The 24,475-nt window shown below is 41.8% G+C and overlaps 1 protein-coding gene across 7 annotated transcripts in view; it reads right to left on the bottom strand.

Moving 5' to 3' along the window:
* Positions 1-24,475, bottom strand: part of SETX (senataxin) — a 70,852-nt gene that overhangs the window by 10,806 nt on the left and 35,571 nt on the right. For 5 of the 7 annotated variants that reach the window (XM_017849922.1, XM_017849924.1, XM_017849923.1 and 2 more), the window contains 9 exons: positions 17,931-18,032; positions 17,623-17,738; positions 15,788-15,859; positions 12,988-13,137; positions 10,722-10,829; positions 7,201-7,388; positions 6,234-6,326; positions 4,364-4,528; positions 464-562 (listed from right to left, as the gene is read on the bottom strand). In XM_017849922.1, coding sequence (XP_017705411.1) covers positions 464-562; positions 4,364-4,528; positions 6,234-6,326; positions 7,201-7,388; positions 10,722-10,829; positions 12,988-13,137; positions 15,788-15,859; positions 17,623-17,738; positions 17,931-18,032 — 1,093 coding nt within the window. The remainder of the gene's footprint in view (positions 1-463; positions 563-4,363; positions 4,529-6,233; positions 6,327-7,200; positions 7,389-10,721; positions 10,830-12,987; positions 13,138-15,787; positions 15,860-17,622; positions 17,739-17,930; positions 18,033-24,475) is intronic. The other 2 variants (XM_017849925.1, XM_017849926.1) reach the window with 1 other exon arrangement.

Genomic DNA, 24,475 nt, shown 5'->3' with positions numbered 1-24,475 from the left:
CTCAAAAAAAACAAAAAGAAACTTTCGGCTGGGCGCGGTGGCTCAAGCCTGTAATCCCAGCACTGTGGGAGGCCGAGATGAGCGGATCACGAGGTCAGGAGATCGAGACCATCCTGGCTAACATGGTGAAACCCTGTCTCTACTAAAAAATACAAAAAACTAGCCAGGCGAGGTGGCGGGTGCCTGTAGTCCCAGCTACCTGGAAGGCGGAGGCAGGAGAATGGCGTAAACCCGGGAGGCGGAGCTTGCAGTGAGCTGAGATCCGGCCACTGCACTCCAGCCTGGGCGACAGAGCCAGACTCCGTCTCAAAAAAAAAAAAAGAGAAACTTTCATAATATTACACAGGTTTTCACAAAAGAAAATTAAGAAAACAAATGGTGTTCTCTAACAGTGATAATGAACCTAATCCTGAATTATAAACAAGCAACAATGTATAAAAGAGCAACAATGACAGTAACTCACCCAATTGAACCTTGCACGCTATTTGCTCTGACACATGTAACAATAACACAATCCTTCTGCCGACCCTGGAACGCATCCACAGTATCTACTTCTGCTGGTCTATTTACAAAAGAGAAACATATTTACTGGAAAAAGGAAGATAATTATTAAATGAACATATTTATAAACTAGTTTTTGGTTTTTTGAGAGATAGGTTAGCCTCACTCTTGTCCAGGCTGGAGTGCAGTGGCATATTCATAGCCCACTGTAACTTGAACACTAGAGCCCTGTCTCAGCCTCCTAAGTGGCTAGGACTACAGGCCATGGACCACCACCCTAATTTTTCCATGTTTTGTAGAGATGGGGTCTTGTCATATTGCCCAGGCTAGTCTCAAATCCCTGGCCTCAAGCAATCCTTCCACCTCACCCTCCCAAAATGTTAGGATTATAGATGTGAGCCACCTTGCCTGGCCTTACAGTCTTTATTTTTTAAGAAACTTTAAAAAAAGAGAGAGAGAGAAAGAGAGTCTCACTACGTTGCCCAGGCTAGACTCAAACTTCTGGGGCTCAAACAATCCTCCTTGCCTCAGTCTCCCAAAGAGATGCATGCACCACCATGCTCGGCTGCTAAAAATTTTTAAAACATTTTCTCGGAGGTTAGCCTGAATTCCTCCTCTCTCCATTCCCCGGCAACCACTAATCTATTTTCTGTCTCTACAGATGTTCTTATAGTGCGAGTTTCACATAAACGGAATTACAAAATGTAATTATTTGTGACTGTTTTCCCTTAGCATAACATTTCCAAAGTTCATCCATGTTGTAGCATGTAACAGAACTTCATCCCTTTTTTTCATTAATATTTCTTGTGGTAACACAGTACAAGTTACTAAGACTTAGTGTTAAGATGGCAGCACTCCCCAAATTGATCTACAGATGTATTCCAACTGCCTTTTTTACAGAAATGGTCACACTGATACTAAGTCTTTGGCTGGGCGTGGTAGCTCATGTCTGTAATCCAAGCTCTTTGGGAAGATCATGTGAACTTGGGAGTTTGAGAACAGCCCGGGCAACTTAGTGAGACCTCATCTCTACTAAAAATGAAAAAACACCAAAAAATGCAAAAAACAAAACAATACTAAGTCTTCCAGTCCATGAAAACAGGGTGTCTTCATATTTATTTAGGTTGAGTATATATTTTTTTTTTTTTGAGACAGCGTTTCACTCTTGTTGCCCAGGCTGGAGTGCAATGGAGGGATCTCAGCTCACTGCAACCTCCGCCTCCCGGGTTCAAGTGATTCTCCTACCTCAGTCTCCGGAGTAGTTGGGATTACAGTCGTGTGCCACCATGCCCAGCTAATTTTTTATTATTAGTAGAGACAGGGTTTTACCATGTTGGCCAGGCTGGTCTTGAACTCCTGACCTCAGCTGATCCACCCACCTGGGCCTCCCAAAGTGCTGGGATTACAGGCGTGAGCCACTGCGCCTGGACTATTTAGGTGTTCTTTAATTCTTTTCAACAATGTTTGCAGTTTTCAGAATGTAAGTCTTATACTTCTTTGGTTCTATTTATTCCGAAGTGTTTTATTCTTTTTGATGTTATTGTAAATGGAATTGTTTCAACTTCCTTTTCAGATTGTTCGTTGCTAGTTGTATCAAAATATAATCAACTTTTACATACTAATCTTGCATCCTGTTAAGCTTATTATCTCTAATAGTGTCTTTGTCAGGGTTTCTAGAAATAAGATCATGCCACCTAACAAAAGAGATAGCTTTACTTTTTTCTTTCCAATAAAGATGCTTTTTACGCCGGGCACGGTGGCTCAAGCCTGTAATCCCAGCACTTTGGGAGGCCGAGACGGGCGGATCACGAGGTCAGGAGATCGAGACCATCCTGGCTAACACGGTGAAACCCCGTCTCTACTAAAAAATACAAAAAACTAGCCGGGCGAGGTGGCGGGCGCCTGTAGTCCCAGCTACCTGGAAGGCTGAGGCAGGAGAATGGCATAAACCCGGGAGGTGGAGCTTGCAGTGAGCTGAGATCCGGCCACTGCACTCCAGCCTGGGCGACAGAGCCAGACTCCGTCTCAAAAAAAAAAAAAAAAAAAAGATGCTTTTTACTTCTTTTCCTTACTTAACTGCTCTGGCTAAAACCTCTAGTACAATGTTGAAAAGAAGCAGTAACAGTAAGAGTTTCAAACATCTTTCCTGATATTAGAGGAAAGGCTTTCATTCTTACTATCAAGTATAATGTTAGCTATGAGTTTTTCGTAATTGCCTTTTATTAATAAAAAAAGTTCCTTTGGGCCGGGCGCGGTGGCTCAAGCCTGTAATCCCAGCACTTTGGGAGGCCGAGACAGGCGGACCACGAGATCAGGAGATCGAGACCATCCTGGCTAATACGGTGAAACCCCGTCTCTACTAAAAAATACAAAACCTAGCCGGGTGAGGTGGCGGGCGCCTGTAGTCCCAGCTACTCGGGAGGCTGAGGCAGGAGAATGGCATAAACTTGGGAGGCAGAGCTTGCAGTGAGCTGAGATCTAGCCACTGCACTCTAGCCTGGGTGACAGAGCGAGACTCCGTCTCAAAAAAAAAGTTCCTTTGTATTCCTGGATTTTTTTTTTTTAAATCATCAAAGGGTTTTGGGTTCTGTGCAATTTTTTTCATATCTACTGAGCTGATTATGTGGGTTTTCCCATTCTTCTAATATGGTATATCATACTGATTTTCACATGTTGAAGCAATCTTACATTCCTGGGATAAATCCCACTAGGTCTTGATGTATAAATCCTTTTAATAAACTGCTGGATTCAGTTGGTCACTATTTTGTTGAGTCACTATTTTTGTATCTGTAGTCATAGGGATTGGGGTCTGTAGTTTTCTTGTGATGCCTTCCCTTGGCTTTGCTATCAGTTTAATACTGGTTTCGTAAAATGAATGTGAGTGTTCTATTTATTGGAAGCATGTGAGAAGGACTGTTGCTCATTCTTCTTTCAATATTTGATAGAATTCACCAGCTTAGCTTGTTCTGGGCTTTTCATTATTGGGAAATGTTTCATTATTTGTTATATAGGTCTGATTTTTTTCTTTTTTCTTTTTTTTGAGATGGAGTCTCGCTCTGTCACCCAGGCTGGAGTGATGCAGTGGGGCAATCTCAGCTCACTGCAGCCTCCGCCTCATGGGTTCAAGTGATTTACCCACCTCAGCCTCCCGAGTAGCTGGGACTACAGGAGCATGCACCACGCCCGGCTAATTTTTGTATTTTTTTTTCAGTAGAGATGGGGTTTCACCATGTTGCCCAGGCTGGTCTCAACCTCCTGACCTCAGGTGATCTGCCCGCCTCAGCCTCCCGAAGTGCTGGGATTACATGTGTGAGCCACTGCACCCAGGCTATAGGTCTGATTTTCTAGTTTTCTAGATTCTATTTTGGTAGTCTGCGTGCTTGTAAGTTAAGATGATTTTAAGGTTATGGATTTCCATAACCTTAAATCTTTAAAAAAATCTTTAATTTTAATCTTTAATTTTACTGCTGAGGTAAAGAAGGAAACAAAAACATGATCTTCATTCTACACATAAAGGCAATGCAAGGGTTAAGTCATTTATTTAAAGTGAAATGTCACTTTTAGTCTTGCTGGAACAAGAATTCTGATGAACAAGTCATGGAACTGAAGGGTAAAGACCTGGCAAGTTTCTTAGTCGATTCCACTGCCAAGAATGTTGACATTCCAACTGCCAGGAAGTACCCTGTCTACCCAGGAGCTCCACAGCACAAGTGTCTGAAAGCCAGCAGCATCCCAGCTTCCTTGTGCCGTATCAGCAGTCTGCACAGACCACTCCTTAAGAGTTTCTCTTTTCTTCTTTCCTTCTTTATCCTCTCAATCTAATTCAACAAGAAAACTGGAAATATTTATAAAAATAGCTCACCCTTTTCTATCGAACTCTTTGTCCAAATCCTTCTGAATCATCGTCTTCTGGGCCTTGTAATGAGTTATTATGCCAATGTTTCGAAAACTAACATCCTTTCTTTTGTCTTTAATAAGCTTAATTATTTCCATCACCAGTTTTATTTCTTGAACATTTATGTATGAGCTAAACAAGATGAAAAAGAAAACACAATGTTATCAAAACTAATAGCAGGCTAATTGCTAACTTAAGTTCCATTGAGTTTGTTTCCCATTATAGTAAATGGCAGGCAGATAGGTTTCATCATTTATTCAGCTAGCAGTGACTCCAAGAGGCTGTTACCGTGACCATTAATATGGTATATATGAATAAATGTGAAAATGCTATGGTAAATATGAATACATGTGAAATGCCCAGTGAAAAATGAAGCGTAGAGAGAAAAGAGTTTGAAATCAACTGAAGTTTAGGCACCACTTTCTTCATCTGTTAAAAGAGGGATAGCAGCAGTAAGAACAGCAGTATTAATAAGAACAAGGATGTGAATAAGACATAGCTAACATTAATTAAGGATTGACTATCTTCTGAACACTGAGAAAATGCTTTAGATGTATGATCTTCCTCATCCCCCACCACTGGCTGCAAACAACAGACACCACGCAACTGAGCAGCTGCCATCCACACAGACTCAATGTGAAGGATGTGTCCCACTTGACCCCAGCTGAACAACATGGGGCCCTGGAGCAGGTTCATGTCCTCTTTATAGTCCTCACCAGTCTCATATCTGGTACTCTCAACCCCTCCTGAAACCACACGCTCCCTCATGACCATACAAGACCCGAAATGCACCAAGACCAGGGGATGCACTGCCCCCATCCCTTGATTCCTGAGGCTACCTTACCCGCCTTGCTTTACGAGCCTTAAATACCCATTCTCCTAACTTTGAGAATTACTATATGGACAACCCAGTCAGCGAGCGATCTCTTCCATCCCTGAAATCTTCATTTTCCTTGGTCCCCTCCCAGATTAACCCTCTCTGGTCAACATTCCGCTCATAACCCTCCTTCCTGATGCTCTGGGGCTTAACTCGCAATCCTTTGCTCTCCTCCAACAGGTCCCATTAAAACCTTTAGGCTGCAGTCCCTCCAGCACTACAATCCCATGGCCAACTCCTCCTCTGTATGTTTAGCCTCTTCAATGAGTGTTCTCTCCTTCCACCTCTGTATCCTATCTAACACCTGATTCTCACCTGAGGATGCCACCTGCTCTGCAGGCATCCCATGATGTATAAGTGGGATTTGTGTTTCCTCCTACTTCATGACAGAGTGGTGCTTACATCTGTGCCAACAAATGCTACCCCTAGACCATTCCTCCCCTAGTCTCTCACAAGAATCCCCAGCTCCTCTGACATTGCTGCTATCTAGCAACACCACCACTCCTCTTTGCTGTCATATACAGACCACCTGAACACATGCCCTTACTCACAACCCAATACCATCCAACCTCTGTCACTACTTCCTTCCTCCCTTTCACATCTTCATTCAACTGAATTTATACTTAGCCTTCACAGTACTTAACCCAACTGGAAAAACTGCTTACCTAGGTGATTACCTGGTGAAGGTCTGTCTTCCCATGAGATCACCATCTTACAATAGGCACGTCTGTTTCCCTCACTGCTGTGAGCTCAACAAGTATCTACTCAAGTGCTTGCTTATGACATTAGGTAATATTATCCCCATTATACAGAAAAAAGAAGCATCAACTTAAGTGAAAATGACTGTGCCCTGACACTAAGCAGAGAGATGTGTATAGGAAATGTATTTAACAGAAATATGAATGCAAATCATGTAACATTCTGGGACTATCAGAGGACTGAGGCAAGAGGAGAACATACTCATTATCCCGTCTTTCTGAACCATCTCCGACATCAAACACAAGGTATGGTTGAAATGGCCAGTCCGATGAACATCGAATGGTTTCTGTCTGTCTGTAAAAAAAGCAGTCAACATTCAGAATAAAGTCAAGATTTAAGAAAATATTTTGGTATTACTACAATTTTTTCTGTGTGGTGATGTGGGCTGGGGCAAGTAAGGGGATAACAGGAATATTCTTTTCTATACCTATATTAGTGAAAGGTACAAAACAAATTCTATTTCTTTCCTGGTGCTAGGAAAAGTATCTATATTATTAAAATATAACAAATATGACTGGAAAGACACTCATAATAGAGTAAGCCACAGAATACTATGTTGAGTAAGGTCCCACATTTTTCCTTCAAAAATTTAAAAAGTAAAAAAAGATATGCATGGTAAAAGGACTGAAATGACTCTCGCCTGTAATCCCAGGACTTTGGGAGGCCAAGGCAGACGGATTGCTTGAGCTCAGGAGTTTGAAAGCAGCCTGGGCAACATAGTGAAATCCCATTTCTACAAAAGAAAATACAAAATTTGCCAGGCATGGTGGTGACTGAGTGTAGTTCCAGCTACTCAAGAGGCTGAGGCAGGTGGATCGATTGAGCCTGGAAGTTTGAAGCTACAGTGAGCCAGGATTGTGCCACTGCACTCATTCTGTCTGGGTGACAGAATGAGACCCTGTCTTCCAAAAAAAAAAGAAAGGACTGAAAGCGGATATACCAAAATGTGTTACCAGTGATTATTTCTGGTTAGTATAAATATAGGTGACTTTTCCCCTTTCATTTTATGTGCTCTGCTGTATTCAACACGATGGCTATTATAACAAGAGAAAATTATTAATCCTCTATGATTTATGCTTTTATGACAAGACCTAAAAGAAGATAGTAAAATGTCTATTCTTCATAAGTAGCTAAACTACTAAGGTCACGAGCAGTAAGGGGAACTCACCTATTTGTTTTTAAGTTTCTGTTGTAAATATAATTAGAAGGGAAGAGGCATATGTCTGGATGCATCCTGTACTGCACAGTGAGCTGCAGAATAGGCAGCCTGCTGATCATGTTGTGTTCTACATTCTCTTCCAGCAGTCTGCAGAAGCGAGCCATCATTGACTGGTCGTAGCCATACTCCTGTGCTTTCTGTGAGGGGCAAAATAAAGCAATAATTTCCAAGAATTCATTTCTATCTTTCCCACTATTATAAACACGATTACTGAGATCTAATATGTACATGGCAATGTTCAGGTAGCATAAGATTACCAATCACAGCTTCAGACAAAAAAGGTGTTTCTGACTCTGATCCTCAAAATGCCATGAATCTTTTTTTTTGGAGACACAGTAGCGCTCTATCGCCCAGGCTGGAGTGCAGTGAGTGGCATGATCTCATCTGCAACCTCCACCTCCCGGGTTCAAGCGAATTCTCATGTCTCTGGCCTCCTGAGTAGCTGGGATTACAGGCATGAGCCACCACACCCAGCCAAAATGCCATGAATCTTGAATACATGTGGGGGTATTTTCTACTCATAAACTGCTAATGAAAGAGATACGATCTCGTGAAAGACGACTGATGCTATTTTGATGCTACAAGATGCCACCCAAAAAAACCAACAATAAAGGAAGCAGAGAAATGTAACACAGATTTCAACAATTATTTCCGGGGTATACCTTCACAGACAGACATACTGAATGCCACTGTAAACAAGCTTTTGAAGACAAAATTCTTCATTCATCCATCTAATGTGTACTAAGCACCTATAATCTGGAGTGCTAAGACTTCCCGTGAAATTAAGTTTCACGGGACTTAATTTCCAGTGAAGGAAACAGACTCGACTTATGTGTTAGCCATCCCTAATCCAAAAATTCAAAATATTCCAATAAGCATATCCTTTGAGCGTGAACTTTAAGTATAATGTCAGCACTTGGGAAGTTTCAGATAGTGAAGCATTTCAAATTTTTGAATTAGGAATGCCCAAGCTGTGCTAAATGGATTTCACAAACCAAATAACGGGTTATACTCTGCAATCTGAAAAACAGTGACCGAAGTGACAAACGGGATAAACTGTCTTGATGTTATTACAGTTGTGCCTCGGGATATACTTTCCAATGGCAGCATCATAGAAAGTTTCAAAAAGTACTTTATCTTAAATAACCTGGAAGTAAAAATGTGCTGAAAACTTCACTAAGATGATGGAATCTTCATGAGTGATGTGAAAGATACTGGTCCTGAAGATGTACAAAGCCTGAATAAACTTGTTTCACAAACTATGAGAGTCGAAAAGAGGCACTACTTCTTAACCTATCCACGTGTGTGATTTTAAACAGGTTTGTGTAAGTAAAAAATAATTATTAATAGACATATGACAATTTTGCCTAAATCCTCAAAAGTTTATCTGCATTAGCTCACAAAATCTAATTTTTAATCTTTTCTTTGGGCAAACAGAAAAGGAACTTATATAAGGTAACACATCTACCTTCAGACAAAACCTTAGTCCATTCTACAAATGACATAGAATTTATTAATATATATTCTGACATGGGAGAATGCCCCTGATTTACTGATTGAAAAAAAAAAACAAACAATTCTGCACAGAATGATTTTGCCACCTTTAAACAAAACCAAACCCATGTACATATACACATAAATATATACATGTATACAAACCATACACCACTTTTTAGTAACGGACCACTATCCCCTAGAATATAAACACCATGACTCATGGCAGGGGTTTTGTCTGTCTTCTTCACTGTCATAACCCCAGGACCTAAACAGCACCTGAATGATGCTGGCACTCAGTATATACATACTGAAAAAGATGAACACACACACAAATGCCCAGCAATATCCATTAAAAATACTCACTTTCACTGTAATTATCACTAGAAATAGGTGGTCAAAAAAGGCACCTTATGGAAATGAACTTCGTTAATTATTTTCTCAAAATAGCCTGTTTTATTTGTACAACAATTTAAAAGCACAAATGGATTTTTTTTCTAATTTTTGTTGTTTTTATCAATCATTAAACTAGGCAGTAAAGTTGAGGCCCATTAACAATCTCTCTTTTCACTATATACTAAGGCCCTTCAATGAAATACTGTATTATTTAAAGAAATGGGATACAGAATTTGCTCTTCATTATTCTCCATGAACAGAGTTACCTGCAGCAGTTCTTCCCTACACACACGGGTTTTCACTGGGTGACAGGTGTGCTTCTGGGCCACACACTCACGTGATCACGTACCTATGCTCAAATGTCATACAAAGAACTGCGCTATCATTCTGAATAATTCCGAAGTCAAAAACCACTAACGATAACCACCTGCATTCATGCCATACTTCAACAAAAATGCTTTGAAAATGATCTATTTTCTAGGATTATTTGAGGCCACTGCTCAATTATCTGTATAAATAATCTATGCTATTAGTAAAAAATACACATTTTATTAAATTTCAAAACCTCTTCAGATTACTTCAAAACGTCTACTGAATCCTGACTCTGATGTGCATTTCCAGGAGACGTCTTTCCTGAGATTAAAAAAAAACCCAACAAAGTAGACTAGACTACAATCTGATTCTTCTCTTCCCGAAGTCAGAGCTCACAACTCTTTTTTTTCCCCAGTACCTTCACTTTCAGATGATGTGAGGGGCACAGACATTTCTTGTATGAACACTAGAATATCAAATTCTAAAAATAGAAATGTACTCCAAAATTAAATTAACTTCATGTTTTCCTCAATTTGTACATATTTAAATAAAATGAGGAGGGTAGGATTCTTCTCCTTATTTGTGCAGTTTTTCATTTATTATTGTTTTGGTGTTTGTATGATTAAAATAAATCAGATTCAGCTCTTAAAAGACGTGCATACTGCCTTTCCCAAAGCTTGGTTTCCATGGCACGTCATCCATCTAGGCTTCCGGTCCCTGACACACTGCTTCTGCCACACATACACAGAAGAACAACTACGAACAAAGGGGTATTTTTAGGAATTTTTTTTTTTCTTATTTTTTTTTTTTTTTTGAGACGGAGTCTTGCTCTGTCGCCCAGGCTGGAGTGCAGTGGCTGGATCTCAGCTCACTGCAAGCTCCGCCTCCCGGGTTCACACCATTCTCCTGCCTCAGCCTCCCGAGTAGCTGGGACTACAGGCGCCCGCCACCTCGCCCGGCTAGTTTTTTTTGCATTTTTTAGTAGAGACGGGGTTTCACCATGTTAGCCAGGATGGTCTCGATCTCCTGACCTCGTGATCCGCCCGTCTCGGCCTCCCAAAGTGCTGGGATTACAGGCTTGAGCCACCGCGCCCGGCCCTTTTTTTTTTGCTTATTGAGACTCAATCCGTGCTTCTCTTTTCTCAGTTACTGCTTACTTTTCCCTCCAAATTAAGAGGCCAATCCAAGAAAGATGTCTCTCCCTCCGGAAAACAAACATTTTAAAAAGCCCCTTCCATTTTAAAGCAATCTGAACATAAAAAACTTACCATAGAGATGACTGTGGGAGGGAGCTGCTTGGGATCTCCTACTAGGATGAGCTTATTGCAACGATGGATGAGTGGGGTAAGAGTCTCAATTTCACAAGACTGTCCAGCCTTGGTAAGATACAGAAGGAAAAGGCAGTCTTAACAATCTTTACCATTCATCCATATAGTTTATCTGATTAAAGTTCTAACCATTCAGAAAAGTACCACACTTCTCCTGCACCAAATGTCAAAAATAAGGATTTTCCCTGAAATCAAAAGACAAAACAAAACCAACAAAATAAGTCCTCCAGGCTGTGTGCGGTGGCTCACACATGTAATGCCAGTTACTTTGGGAGGCTGAAGCGGGTGGATCACCTGAGGTCTTCAAGACCAGCCTGGCCAACATGGCGAAACCCTATCTTTACTAAAAATACCAAAAAAATTAGCTCGGCGTGGTAGCCAGTGTCTATAATACCAGCTACTCGGGAGGCTAAGGCAGGAGAATTGCTTGAACCCAGGAGGCAGAGGTTGCAGTGAGCCAAGATCACATCGCTGCACTCCAGCCTCGGTGACAGAGCGAGACTCCGTCTCAAAAAAAAACAATGAATAAAAGTAAACTCTCCAAACACATGTTTTTTTAAAAAATCAAACACGTATTTTGAAGTCAGCCACCAAGTGGGCCACTACCACTTAGGAACCAGCCGTAAGTTCAGAAGGCCATGCACATCCCAGATGTGTGTGTTTTTTTGTTTTGTTTTGTTTTTGAGGCGGAGTCTCACTCTGTCGCCCGGGCTGGAGTGCAGTGGCCGGATCTCAGCTCACTGCAAGCTCCGCCTCCCGGGTTTACGCCATTCTCCTGCCTCAGCCTCCCGAGTAGCTGGGACTACAGGCGCCCGCCACCTCGCCCGGCTAGTTTTTTGTGTTTTTTTTAGTAGAGACGGGGTTTCACCGTGTTCGCCAGGATGGTCTCGATCTCCTGACCTCGTGATCCGCCCGTCTCGGCCTCCCAAAGTGCTGGGATTACAGGCTTGAGCCACCGCGCCTGGCCAGATGTGTGCTCTTTGTTCTTGCTGGGCATGAGCCTGAAAAAAATTTTTCTCCTCTAAAGTCCTTTTAAAACTTTATTTTAAAATTTTTATTTATTTATTAAAAAAATTTTTTTTGAGACGGAGTCTCACTGTCACCCAGGCTGGAGGGCAGTGGCATGATGGTCGTTCACCACCTCCCGGGCTCAAGCAATCCTCTCACCTCAGCCTCCCGAATAGCTGGGATTACAGGCACATGCCATCACACCTGGCTAATTTTTGTATTTTCAGTAGAGACAAGGTTTCACCATGTTGCCCAGGTTGGTCTCAAACTCCTGGGCTCAAGTGATCCACCCTCCTCAGTCTCCCAAAGTGCCTGGATTACAGGTGTGTGCCACCATGCCCAGGCCCTTTTCAAAACTTTGTATTCGAGGTTCAGAAATCCCATCAGGAGTGTCCAGGAGTGTGTTTCCCCATAGCTTTCTTCCTTGTTCCTCAGCATGCCTCTCTGATCATGAGACTCAAATTTCTCTTAAATTCAGTAACATTTTCTTCAACTATTTAATCATTTCCACTTTTTGTCCTTTCCTTCTGGTGAAAACTGGATCTTAGGTCTCCTCATCACTCAATTCTCTGGTATCTCCTGTTCCATTTCTTTTGTCTTCTGACTCTACATTATGACAAACAGCAGGTACCCAATAAATGTTTGCTCAAAGAGTGAACTAGGAATAAAGGATGTCAGGTGAACATACTATGGCTCAAAGCTGTCCACTATGGAGGGCCATTAAGGAGTATATGTCTTTTTTTTTTTGGAGATGGAGTCTCGCTCTTTTGCCCAGGATGGAGTGCAGTGGCCGGATCTCAGCTCACTGCGAGCTCCGCCTCCCAGGTTTACGCCATTCTCCTGCCTCAGCCTCCCGAGTAACTGGGACTACAGGCGCCCGCCACCTCGCCCGACTAGTTTTTTTTTTTTTGTATTTTTTAGTAGAGACGGGGTTTCACCGTGTTAGCCAGGATGGTCTCGATCTCCTGACCTCGTGATCCGCCCGTCTCAGCCTCCCAAAGTGCTGGGATTACAGGCTTGAGCCACCGCGCCTGGCCATAAGGAGCATATTTCTACATAAGGGAATACACATGTAATAGCAGGTAAAAATCAGATGCAAAAAAACCCCACATCTCCTCAACATCTCAGCAGCCACAATTAATCTAAGACTTACTCCTCATAGTACTAGTCAAAGTTGTATGGCTGACTGTTGACTGACCTCATCAACAATGACACAGCTGAAGGGGACACCCCCTTGCCCCCGGAAAGCAGATTCAAGTAGTAAGCCACCACTTGTGCTCAATGTGCAGCAGATGACATGGGACTCTAAGATGATGATACTCTGTGTTTTCTGTGGGCGTCCTTGAACCTAAGAGAACAAAGATTAAATCAATATTCAGCTGTACATCAATCCTTGACTATGACAGGCCTATGTTTACTATAAAACACTCACTATTTATTATGTGACAGAAAAACATTTAGTAAAAGTTAGGGGGAAACCCTCAAATCTAGGAAACAACAGAAACGTTCAAGATAATCCCAAACCGGAAAGAATGTGTGCTTTGTGGCTGAAACACAGAATATGATTTAAGCACATTAAAAATTCTTATCCAGGGTTTGACTTGGTCAAAGTAGATTACAATCCTTCCTGTAGTCAGATATATGTAGGCAGGTATCTGAAGTAGAGATGTAATAATCCTGAGTTGTGAATTATCTGAGTAAAACCAGGGTTAGAATTCAGCTTGAATGTACATTTTCTGTTAGTTTTAAGTATATAATATTGTCCTTTCCCTTTTTTTAGGGCTTTTGCTAGTACTAACAAAAATGCCTGTGAACCTGACAAATATTCTATTTCCACAGTAAGAAAAACAAGTGTGGCCTCCTTCTATAATGCAATGTACTGTGATGGAGCCCGACAACGTGGATGATGCCTCACAATCATACCACGCAGTGCTCAAATAAATCAGCATTTTCATCAGAGATTCAGTTTGCTTCTTTTTGCTACTAAGAAGTAGAGGTGATTCATCTCAGCACATATGATATATTCAACCATGCAATTCAAGGCATGCGTGTGAGCTTTAGGAAGACAGTAGCACTGTGGTCCTCCACGGCTCACACAGTAAAGCACTGTCAGACACTGTCCTCAGCCCTCCAGTGAGTAAACTGCAAGCGCAGTTTCATGGCCCACACAACACGTGATGAGCAGCAAAAAACATCTGTGAAGATGAACTTCATCCTTGACTCAGGAAAGATTAATCTGGGGTTCTGTTTAAAACTTTAATCAAAAGCTTTCACATAATTTTTAGTTTAAATAAACTGCTAATGAAAATATGCATTAAATTCAACTGTATTTTAGTCCACAGAGAAAGATCATAATACATTCAGGAGAAAAACTTCAGCAAAAATACTACTAATGTCATCAGTTACTATTACCCTCTTTCCCTGACCCCAATGCGGTTTGATTAGGGCTGCATTCTGACAATCAGGGTATACACCTGGCTCAGCCAAGCTTCAATTAGTCTAAATCTTACAGGATATTTTCATGTCCAAAAAATACTGGGGAGAAGCTACAAAATATTACAGGAGCCTTATGATCTAACGCAAGTACAAGGAGTTTATGCTCTAAGCCAAGAATTGCAAAAAACAAAAACCAAAAATCAAAGTGCTGTACTTTCTTATGCCAAATTCTGCCCATCATCACTCTACTCGTGTCCAGGTTGGAGCTCTGGAGGGCTCACAGTTGCCACCCTCACCCTAAAGCTCACACAGGTGACTTTTTTTTTAATAGGGAAAACACCCATAAAGCTAGTTTCATTAACTGTTTATCTGATGATAATTATCATAATTGTTTTTTGCAGTCTGTGGGAAGCAGAAATAGAGCACCTCATAAGAAGGAATTTAAATATTTATTGAGACCTAAAACAGAAAAAAGATAATTTATAACCACCTCTTTCTCAGAAATCTTAGATGGTGTTAAGAATTCATTCTTAGGTTAAAGAAAAAAATGCAAATGTTGTTACACCATTTTCTCCATTTCCACAGAAGTTTGTAATTTTTCATAACAATTTAAAATGTAACTGAGAAAAGCCCATAGCTGGCTGGGCATAGTGACTCATGCCTGTAAAGCCAACACTTTGGGAGGCTGAGATGGGCAGATGACTTGAGGTTGGAAGTTCCAGACCAGTCTGGCCAACACATGGTGAAACCGCGTTTCTATTAAAAATACAAAAAAAAGGGCCCAGCGTGGTGGCTCACACCTGTAATCCCAGCACTTAGGGAGGAGGTGGGCAGATCACAAGGTCATGCGATCGAGACCATCCTGGCCAACATGGTGAAACTACAAAATTTAGCTGGGGGCGGTGGCATGCGCCTGCAGTCTCAGCTACTTGGGAGGCTGAGGCAGGAGAATTGTTCGAATCCGGGAGGCAGAGGTTGCAGTGAACTGAGATCGTGCCACTACACTCCAGCCTGGTGACAGAGTAAGACTCTGTCTCAAAAAAAAAGGCCAGGTGTGGTGGCTCACGCTTGTAATCCCAGCACTTTGGGAGGCTGAGGCAGGAGGATCATGACGTCACGAGATCAAGCCCATCCTGGCCAACATGGTGAAACCCCGTCTTTACTAAAAATACAAAACTTAGCTGCACGTGGTGGCACATGCCTGTAAACCTAGCTACTCAGGAGGCTGAGGCAGGAGAATCGCTTGAACCTGGGAGGTAGAGGTTGCAGTGAGCCGAGATCATGCCACTGCACTCCAGTCTGGTGACAGAGCGAGACTCCATCTCAAAAAAAAAAAAAAAAATTAGCCAGGCATGGTGGTGCACGCCTGTAATCCCAGCTACATGGTAGGCTGAGGTTGCAGTGAGCTGAGATCATGCCACTCCACCCCAGCCTGAGAGACAGAGTAAGACTCTGTCTCCAAAAAAAAATAAAGCCCATAGCTTGTCGGAATAGTCATACTTACATTAAAAAATAATAATAATAAAATGAAATTAAGAAAATGCTACAGGTGAACTACTTACCTCTTTAATTTTAGAAGCAAGTTCCTGCCTTTCCTTAGAAACTTTGGAAATTTTTTCATCTAATTCTTGCCTCTGGAAAAAATTCAAATGTCATAATTAAAACTAAACTAAGCATTTTAAATGCCTTCCAATGGACTGCCTCTAATTTTAAAAGAGCCTGTATTTTACCAATGAAAAACGTGTTTACCCAATTTATTTCCTCTTTACCACTAGAGTCCTGACGCATTCTGTGTGCTGCTAAGACTCAGCTGTGTCCTGTGCGCTGCATGTGAGCAGTCTGCTTAGCATTCCAGCCCTGGGAGCATCACACCGCCCTTAACTTCCAGGTGATTCAAATGAGGCTATAAATCACACCCCAACGATTCCTCTGGCCACAGTGATGGGCATCTAACACAGGCCTGGCCAATCATGGCACCCATCTTCTTAAAAATACGGATTAGACCTGCTTGCTCACCCAGGGACTAAACTAACTGCTGTTTTGGATATATGGATGCTAAGAGAAAGACCTTCTCTCCCTATGGGGTTTCTAAGTTGAGATAGTGGAAGCCCTGAGATGCTGACACTCACCTTCTCCCGAAGAAGAAATGGCTGACACACAGAAAAACAAATTATGGACTGGAGAAATGATGTCATTTGAGCCTCTGGATCCACCCATACTGAAGCTAATTCCCTTTCTGTCTAACCTAATTTGAACTGGGCTCAACATGCAACTTAAAGATAACTAATAAACTCAGTATAGCTTTAATATAAGGTAGTACAGCCTATAAGCCAAACGCAAGGCCACGTGCAGGGACACATGCCTGTAATCCTGGCACTTTGGGAGGCTAAGGTGAGAGGACTGCTTGAGGCAAGAGGTTCAGACCACCTGGGGCAACATGGCAAGACCCAGTTTCTACAGAAAACACACAAAAAAATTAGCCAGGCATGATGGCACACAGCTGTAGTCCCAGCTACTCAAGAGGCTGAGACAGAAAGACAGCTCACTTGAGTCCAAGAGCTTGAGGCTAAATTGAACCACAACTGCACCACTGCACTCCAGCCTAGGCCACAAAGTGAGATCCTATCTCAAAAATAAACAAAAATGCAACATCCCATCTATTTTTGTAAGTAAAGTGCTACTGGAACACAGCCACATCCATTTATTTATATATTATCTATGGCTGCCTTTGTGCTACCAAAAGCAGAGTTGAATAGCTGCAACAGAAAGCAACCATATGGCTTGCAAAGTCTAAAATCTTTACTGGAGTATCTTGCCCTTTACAAAAAAGTTTTAAAAGATTTAAAAAAAAAAGAAATTTTAATAAAACAAAAAAAATTAAAACCAAAAGGACAAAAAAAAAAAAGCAGAAAGAAATGTGTTAACCTGAGACACATTTTAGCATCTTAGTACACATTTTATACACGAATCATGCCATTCCCCAATAAATAAAGGGCATTAAATACTCATTAATTAGACTAATCGCAATGGCTCATGCCCGCAATCCCAGCACTTTGGGATGCTGAGGTGGGCAGATCAACTTGAGGCTGGGAGTTCGAGACTAGCCTGGCCAACATGATGAAACCTTATCTCCATTAAAAACACAAAAAATTAGCCGGGTGTGGCGGCCCATCCTTGTAATCCCAGCTGCTTGGGAGGCTGAGACAGGAGGATCACCTGAACACAAGAAGTTGAGGCTGTAGTGAGTCAGGATTGTGCTACTGCACTCCAGCCTGGGAGACAGAGCAAGACTCTATCTCAGAAAAAAAAAAAAAAAAAAGAAAAGAAAAAACTTGTTAACTAGTTTGTATACCTGAGTTATTATTTAAAGAACATTATTTAAGAAATGCAAAGATACCTGTATTTCCCGTCCACCTCGGCATAGAGCTCGCTGCCGGGAAAGCTCATCCAACTGATAATCTAGAAATTCCTTTCTTTTATGCATCGCCTGAACATGAGAAGGTAAATCTTTTTCTAATAAAAATAACAAATAAAAAATTATATGCTATTCTAACAAACTCACACACATATACAACACAATGAGAAGGAAAATTAGTTCCCAAAGCCAGACTAATTCTGGAGGCTTCAAATTACCTTTAGTGCCCAAGTCATTTTCCACCAAACGAAACAGAGAAAACACTAGTATATACCACATTCGGTACTTACTCATTCTGTGGTTTACTTGGCTGTCCAAACTGAACTTTAGAACCTCATTATTGATAGACTTTTCTGGACCCAGTCGTACTAAATTTATATCTCCACAGTTTCCTATTGATAAGAATCACAGTTAAGGACTAATAAGGACACTGCTGATCCATCCTGTCTCTATACATAGTATCTATATTTCTAAGTAAATGTTAATAATCAGAGAAGGGCGTGAACATGAACTTCCAATTTACTAGACACCCGGGACTATACCACAAACTTCTTATACATTATTTCAGATATTGTTCCTAACAACCCTATATGGCAAGTACTTATCATTTCTACCTAATAAAAGCTAGCAAGGCCATCTAAACAGTATACTGCAGAGCTGAGATTCTATTATAGTAACATTTTCAAACTATGTTCAGTAGAACATTCCACAGCAAAATAGATTCAAGAAAAATGTTGGGATAAAATAAATGAAGCAGTTCTCTTATGTTGGGAAAAGGGCTTGTGGGGTGCCTGCATAAACCGGCCATACAAATATGGAACAATAAGTTGTGGAAAGCCACAAGAGGTCTCTGAGGAGGAAAGCCTTCTAATTGCCATCACGTTCCCATGACCAGAACGTGACCTGCTCTCCTATCTATAAACACTGTGCTCAAGGAGAAAGACACTCCTTTGAAGCATCGGAATGTGGCCAGATATGCTGGCTCCTAGTTAGGCCCACTCCCCACAGCTGCTCTCCAAAAAGTTAAAAAATAAATCAGTAGTTAAGTTTATATTGCTTCAGCACAAAGAAATTTATCTAAACTGCCATTGCTATAGATTAGGTGTATGACACACCGCCCCGCTTTCACCATTTCACCCCTGAACATCTGCTTCTTAAATCTAAGTGACTGTACTCAATAAATAGTGTGGAGATCAGAGCTTGGCACCTTTACAGCCTCTGATTTGCTTTGGCCCCTGGCTCCCTCCTTTATGAACTCTTAACCTGTCTCTTCTCATTCCTTTGTCACCACCGGATTTCGCGTACCCTGCGGGTGGTGTTGAGGCTGGTCCCTAACACTCTTAACCGCAGAATATTTCAAGAACTTTTATATGTTATATATTAACATGTAATTTTCAGAACAGAATCTTAGACACCATCGAGTCTTCTTTTGCAGAATACTCAGGATAAAGTTTTTAAAACTATGTTCCACCTCACCTTGATACTCTAGAAAGTAAGGGACACAAGATGATAGAAATTCTTGGATATAGTAACTGCAAAACTATAAAATCAATTTAACTTGCCTGTTTATTAACCACGTTTTAATCTCAGGTTAACACATTTCTTTTTGCTTTTTTCTTGTCCTTTTGGTTTTAATTTTCTTTTATTATAATTTCTTCTATTGGGTTTTTTTTATAATCTTTTTTCTGGCCAGGCACAGTGGCTCACGCCTATAATCCCAGCACTTTGGGAGACAGAGGTGGGCAAATCACTTGAGGTCAGGAGTTTGAGACTAGCCTGGCCAATATGGCAAAACCCCATCTCTACTAAAAATACAAAAATTAGCCAGTCATGGTGGCACGCACCTGTAATCTCAGCTACTCAGGAGGCTGAGGCAGGAAAGTTGCCTGAACCCAGGAGGTGGAGGTTGCAGTAAGCCAAAGATTGCACCACTGCACTCCAGCCTGGGTGACAGAGCGAGATTCCATCTCAAAAACACAAACAAATTAAAAAAACACATTTGTCTTTTTTTTTCCCATGTGTTATTATTTTATCTAAAAATTCCCCACTACAAGGCTGGGTACAGTGGCTCACGCCTGTAATCCCAGAAGTTTGGGAGGCCAAGGCAGGTGGATCATGAGGTCAGGGGTTCGAGACCAGCCTGGAGAACATGGTGAAACCCCGTTTCTACTAAAAATACAAAAATTAGCTGGACGTAGTGGCACATGCCTGTAATCCCAGCTACTCGGGAGGCTGAGGCAGGAGAATTGCTTGAACCCAGGAGGTGGAGGTTNTGAACCCAGGAGGTGGAGGTTGCAGTAAGCCAAAGATTGCACCACTGCACTCCAGCCTGGGTGACAGAGCGAGATTCCATCTCAAAACACAAACAAATTAAAAAAACACATTTGTCTTTTTTTTTCCCATGTGTTATTATTTTATCTAAAATTCCCCACTACAAGGCTGGGTACAGTGGCTCACGCCTGTAATCCCAGAAGTTTGGGAGGCCAAGGCAGGTGGATCATGAGGTCAGGGGTTTGAGACCAGCCTGGAGAACATGGTGAAACCCCGTTTCTACTAAAATACAAAATTAGCTGGACGTAGTGGCACATGCCTGTAATCCCAGCTACTCGGGAGGCTGAGGCAGGAGAATTGCTTGAACCCAGGAGGTGGAGGTTACAGTAAGCCAAAGATTGCACCACTGCACTCCAGCCTGGGAGACAGAGCGAGACTTCATCTCAAAAAAAAAAAAAAAAAAAAAAAAAATTCCCCACTAAGGCCAGGTGCAGCGGCTCAGGGCTGTAATCCTAGCACTTTGGGAGGCCAAGGTAGGCAGACTGCTTGAATCCAGGAGTCTGAGACCAGCCTGGGCAACATGGTGGAACTCCACCTCTATCAAAAATGACAAAAATTGGCCAGGTGTGGTGGCGTCCCTCTGTGGTCCCAGCTACTTGGAAGGCAGAGATGGGAGGATTGCTTGAGCAGGGGAGGCGAGACCAGTCTCACAAATAAATAAATAAATATTCCCCACTATATCACTGGGCTAAATTATACAATCATGTAGCATTTGTCAGTGTTTATTCCAATTGGACACGTCACAGTTATTTATTTACTGTCTATCTCCATCCTTTAAATATTAAGTCCCAAAATAATAGAGTTTTGTTTTGATCACCACCTAGAAGAGTGGTGGGTACATAATAAATACAATGATTATATGAAAAATGAATGGCTTATTTTTACAGTTATCTACAGCATATTTTTTACCCCAGTTCAGCTCATTTTCCTAAATTTAAGGCCAACATTTACTTCAGGGTTTGAAAACTTTTTTTCTTTTTTTTGAGATGGAGTCTCGCTCTGTCGCCCAGGCTGGAGTGCAGTGGCGTGATCTCGGCTCACTGCAAGTTCTGCCTCCCGGGTTCACACCAATCTCCTGCCTCAGCCTCCCGAGTAGCTGGGACTACAGGCACCCACCACCACGCCCGGCTAATTTTTTGTATTTTAGTAGAGACGGGGTTTCACCGTGTTAGCCAGGATGGTCTCGATCTCCTGACTTCGTAATCCGCCCGCCTCGGCCTCCCAAAGTGCTGGGATTACAGGCATGAGCCACCGCGCCCGGCCTGAAAACTTCTTAATTCACTTATGTTTCCACTAGAAAGGTAGATGAGATGACCTGGAAACCCACCTACTATAAGCACCCAGAAATGTTCCACAAATTATAACAGACATCCTTTACATCGCTGGGTAAGCACAGGGGAATGTTAAGAGAAATCCCTAGAGGCCAAAAACAGAGCGCTGAAAACCAGATTTGAAAGCCCCTGAGCTGTTGTGGCACCCATAAGGGAGCAAGGCTGGGCAGCAGTGTCTAGGTGCCTGGGTGTCTGTTTTGTTCTTCAACATTCTTGAGGGATAATTTACATTCAGTGAAAGGAACAGACTTTAAAATTCTATGAATTTGACATTGCCAAAGCTACCATTCCAATAAAAACATAGAAATTTCTACAATGGGAGCTTGGTAATGCCCACAAGAAAGTAGGGGGGCCTGGAAGAGGTGGAAGAATTAAAAACAAGTGTGATTATCTTGGCTTGGGCTCAGGTGGACCATGAAAAATGATTTTAATTAAAATATAAACTACTAATCAAGCAATTTAATTAAATTTAATTCCATCTATTAATTATTGATTTAGATAAAATAATTTTTAAATAATTTATGTTTTCTGCCTTAGAAAAAATAAATGTTCTCCTTGTACTTTCCCACACCTAAGCCTGTGTCACATGTGCATTTATGGAATAAATACATAATACAGCACATGTGGTCGGGGCAGTGTCTCATGCCTGTGATCCCAGCACCTTGGGAGGCTGAGGCAACAGGATTGCTTGAAGCCAGCCTGGGCAACATGATGAGATCCTGTCTCTACAAGAAAAACTTAAAAATTAACCCAGTGTGGTGGCAAACCTGCAGATCTAGCTACTTGGGAGGGTGAGGCAGGAGGATCACTTGAGCCCAGGAGGGCGAGGCTGTAGTGAGCCATGATCATGCCGATGCACCCCAGCCTGAGTGACAGAGAGAGACCCTGTCTTTTAAAAAGAAAAAAAAAAAAATCACCTCAAAGTTACTATGGGAATTAAATGAGAGGGGCACATAGGACTTGGCACATAATAAGCTCTTGTTAATAACAGCTATTATAAGTTAATAAAACATCCAACGGTTCTTAAAAAAAGCACTTTTCAGAAACAACCCTCCCCTCAATTTAAAATTGAGACCTCTCTCAATTTTAAAATACAATAAATAACAAAAAAATTTTTTTAAAAGCACATGACATAAGGGTATCCAATCCACAAATAACAGTTGAATATTTAAAAATGAGAATACAATGAACCATTTTCAGCAATATAGTACATAATAATTAGTTTGAAGTAGAAATTTTTCCTTGAAAACTATGAATTAGCATTGACTCCAAACTAGAAAACATGAATAGACTTATAATCATTAATGACATTTAAACAGTAAACAGAAATTTACTCATTCTGTTAAAAAAAGACAACAAATACAAAATAAAACAATACTAATAACAAATCAGCCTTCAAGAAATAGACAAGTTGTCTTATACAAAACCTTCCAAGTAACAACCAAAAAAATCCCAACTTTTTTTTTTTTTTTGAGATGCAGTGTTGCTCTATCACCCAGGCTGGAGTGTAGTGGTACGACCTCAGCTCACTGCAAGCTCCACCTCCTGGGTTCACGCCATTCTCCTGCCTCAGCCTCCCGAGTAGCTGGGACTACAGGCGCCCGCCATGGCGCCCGGCTAATTTTTTGTATTTTAGTAGACAGGGGTTTCACCATGTTAGCCAGGATGGTTTCGATCTCCTGACCTCGTGATCTGCCCGCCTTGGCCTCCCAAAGTGCTGGAATTACAGGTGTCAGACACCACACCAGGCCCCAACTAATTTTTTAAAGCCTGTGTAACTTCAATACTAAAACTAGACAAATACAGTGTAATAAAAATTACAGGCTGGCCTCATTGATGAACATTAATTTCAAAGTCCTAAATAAAACACTAGCAATCTAGCAGTGTATTAAAAACTAATACAAGACACCAAGGTGACCTTATTCTGTAAGAATCAAAGACATTTTAACATCAGAAAAACATTGTAATCAACCATATTAACAGATTAAAGAAAATTTCATTACCATTTGAAGCATGCAATAAAATTCAACACCCATTCATGATAAAACGCTAATGAGAAAGCAACTCTTTTTTTTTTTTTTTTTTTTGAGACGGAGTCTCGCTGTGTCCACCAGGCTGGAGTGCAGTGGCACGATCTCGGCTCACTGCAAGCTCCGCCTCCTGGGTTCACGTTATTCTCCTGCCTCAGCCTCCCGAGTAGCTGGGACTACAGGCGCCCACCACCGCGCCCGGCTAATTTTTTGTATTTTTAGTAGAGACGGGGTTTCACCGTTGTCTCGATCTCCTGACCTTGTAATACACCTGCCTCGGCCTCCCAAAGTGCTGGGATTACAGGCGTGAGCCACTGCACCCGGCCGAGAAACCAATTCTTTACCCTACTAACAGGTATACACAAAACCCAGAAATATACTTAATGGAGAGATATTCAAGTCATTTCCTTAAAGGAAACCCAGGACCACTGGAAATAGTGAAAATGAAAGCACTGAAAAAGAAAAAAGGTCTCTCTACTCAGAGAGGATATCATTTGCTCTCTTATTTCTTTACTTAGAGACAGCTTCACTCTTGTTGCCCAGGCTGGAGGGCAAGGGCGCGATCTCGGCTCACTGCAACCTCCACTTCCCAGGTTCAAGTGATTCTCCTGCCTCAGCCTCCCAAGAAGCTGAGATTACAGGCCCATGCCACGACGTGCGGCTGATTTGTATTTTTAGTAGGGACAGAGTTTCACCATGTTGGTCAGGCTGGTCTCGAACTTCTGACCTCAGGTGATCCATCCACCTTGGCCTCCCAAAGTGCTGGGATTACAAGTGTGAGTCACCGCACCTGGGCTGCTCTCTAATTTAAAAAAAAATAAAGACGGGCGCGTGGCTCACACCTGTAATCCCAGCACTCTGGAAGGCCAAAGCGGACGGATCATGAGGTCAGGAGATCGAGACCATCCTGGCCAACACAGTGAAACCCCGTCTCTACTTTAAAAATGCAAAAAATTAGCCGGGCGTTGTGGCGGGCGCCTGTAGTCCCAGCTACTCGGGAGGCTGAGGCAGGAGAATGGAAAGATCCTGGGAGGTGGAGCTTGCAGTGAGCCGAGAACGCGCTACACTCCAGCCTGGGCGACAGAGCGAGACTCCGTCTCAAAAAAATAAAAATAAAAATAAAAAATAAAAAACCCAGCCTAG

This window comes from Rhinopithecus bieti, unplaced genomic scaffold (assembly GCF_001698545.2).
Source record: "Rhinopithecus bieti isolate Rb0 unplaced genomic scaffold, ASM169854v2 scaffold_31823, whole genome shotgun sequence".
In the NCBI taxonomy this organism is placed as follows: Eukaryota; Metazoa; Chordata; class Mammalia; order Primates; family Cercopithecidae; genus Rhinopithecus; species Rhinopithecus bieti.
Note: the sequence above shows the minus strand (reverse complement) of the source record. Positions and strands in the feature narration are given on the sequence as shown.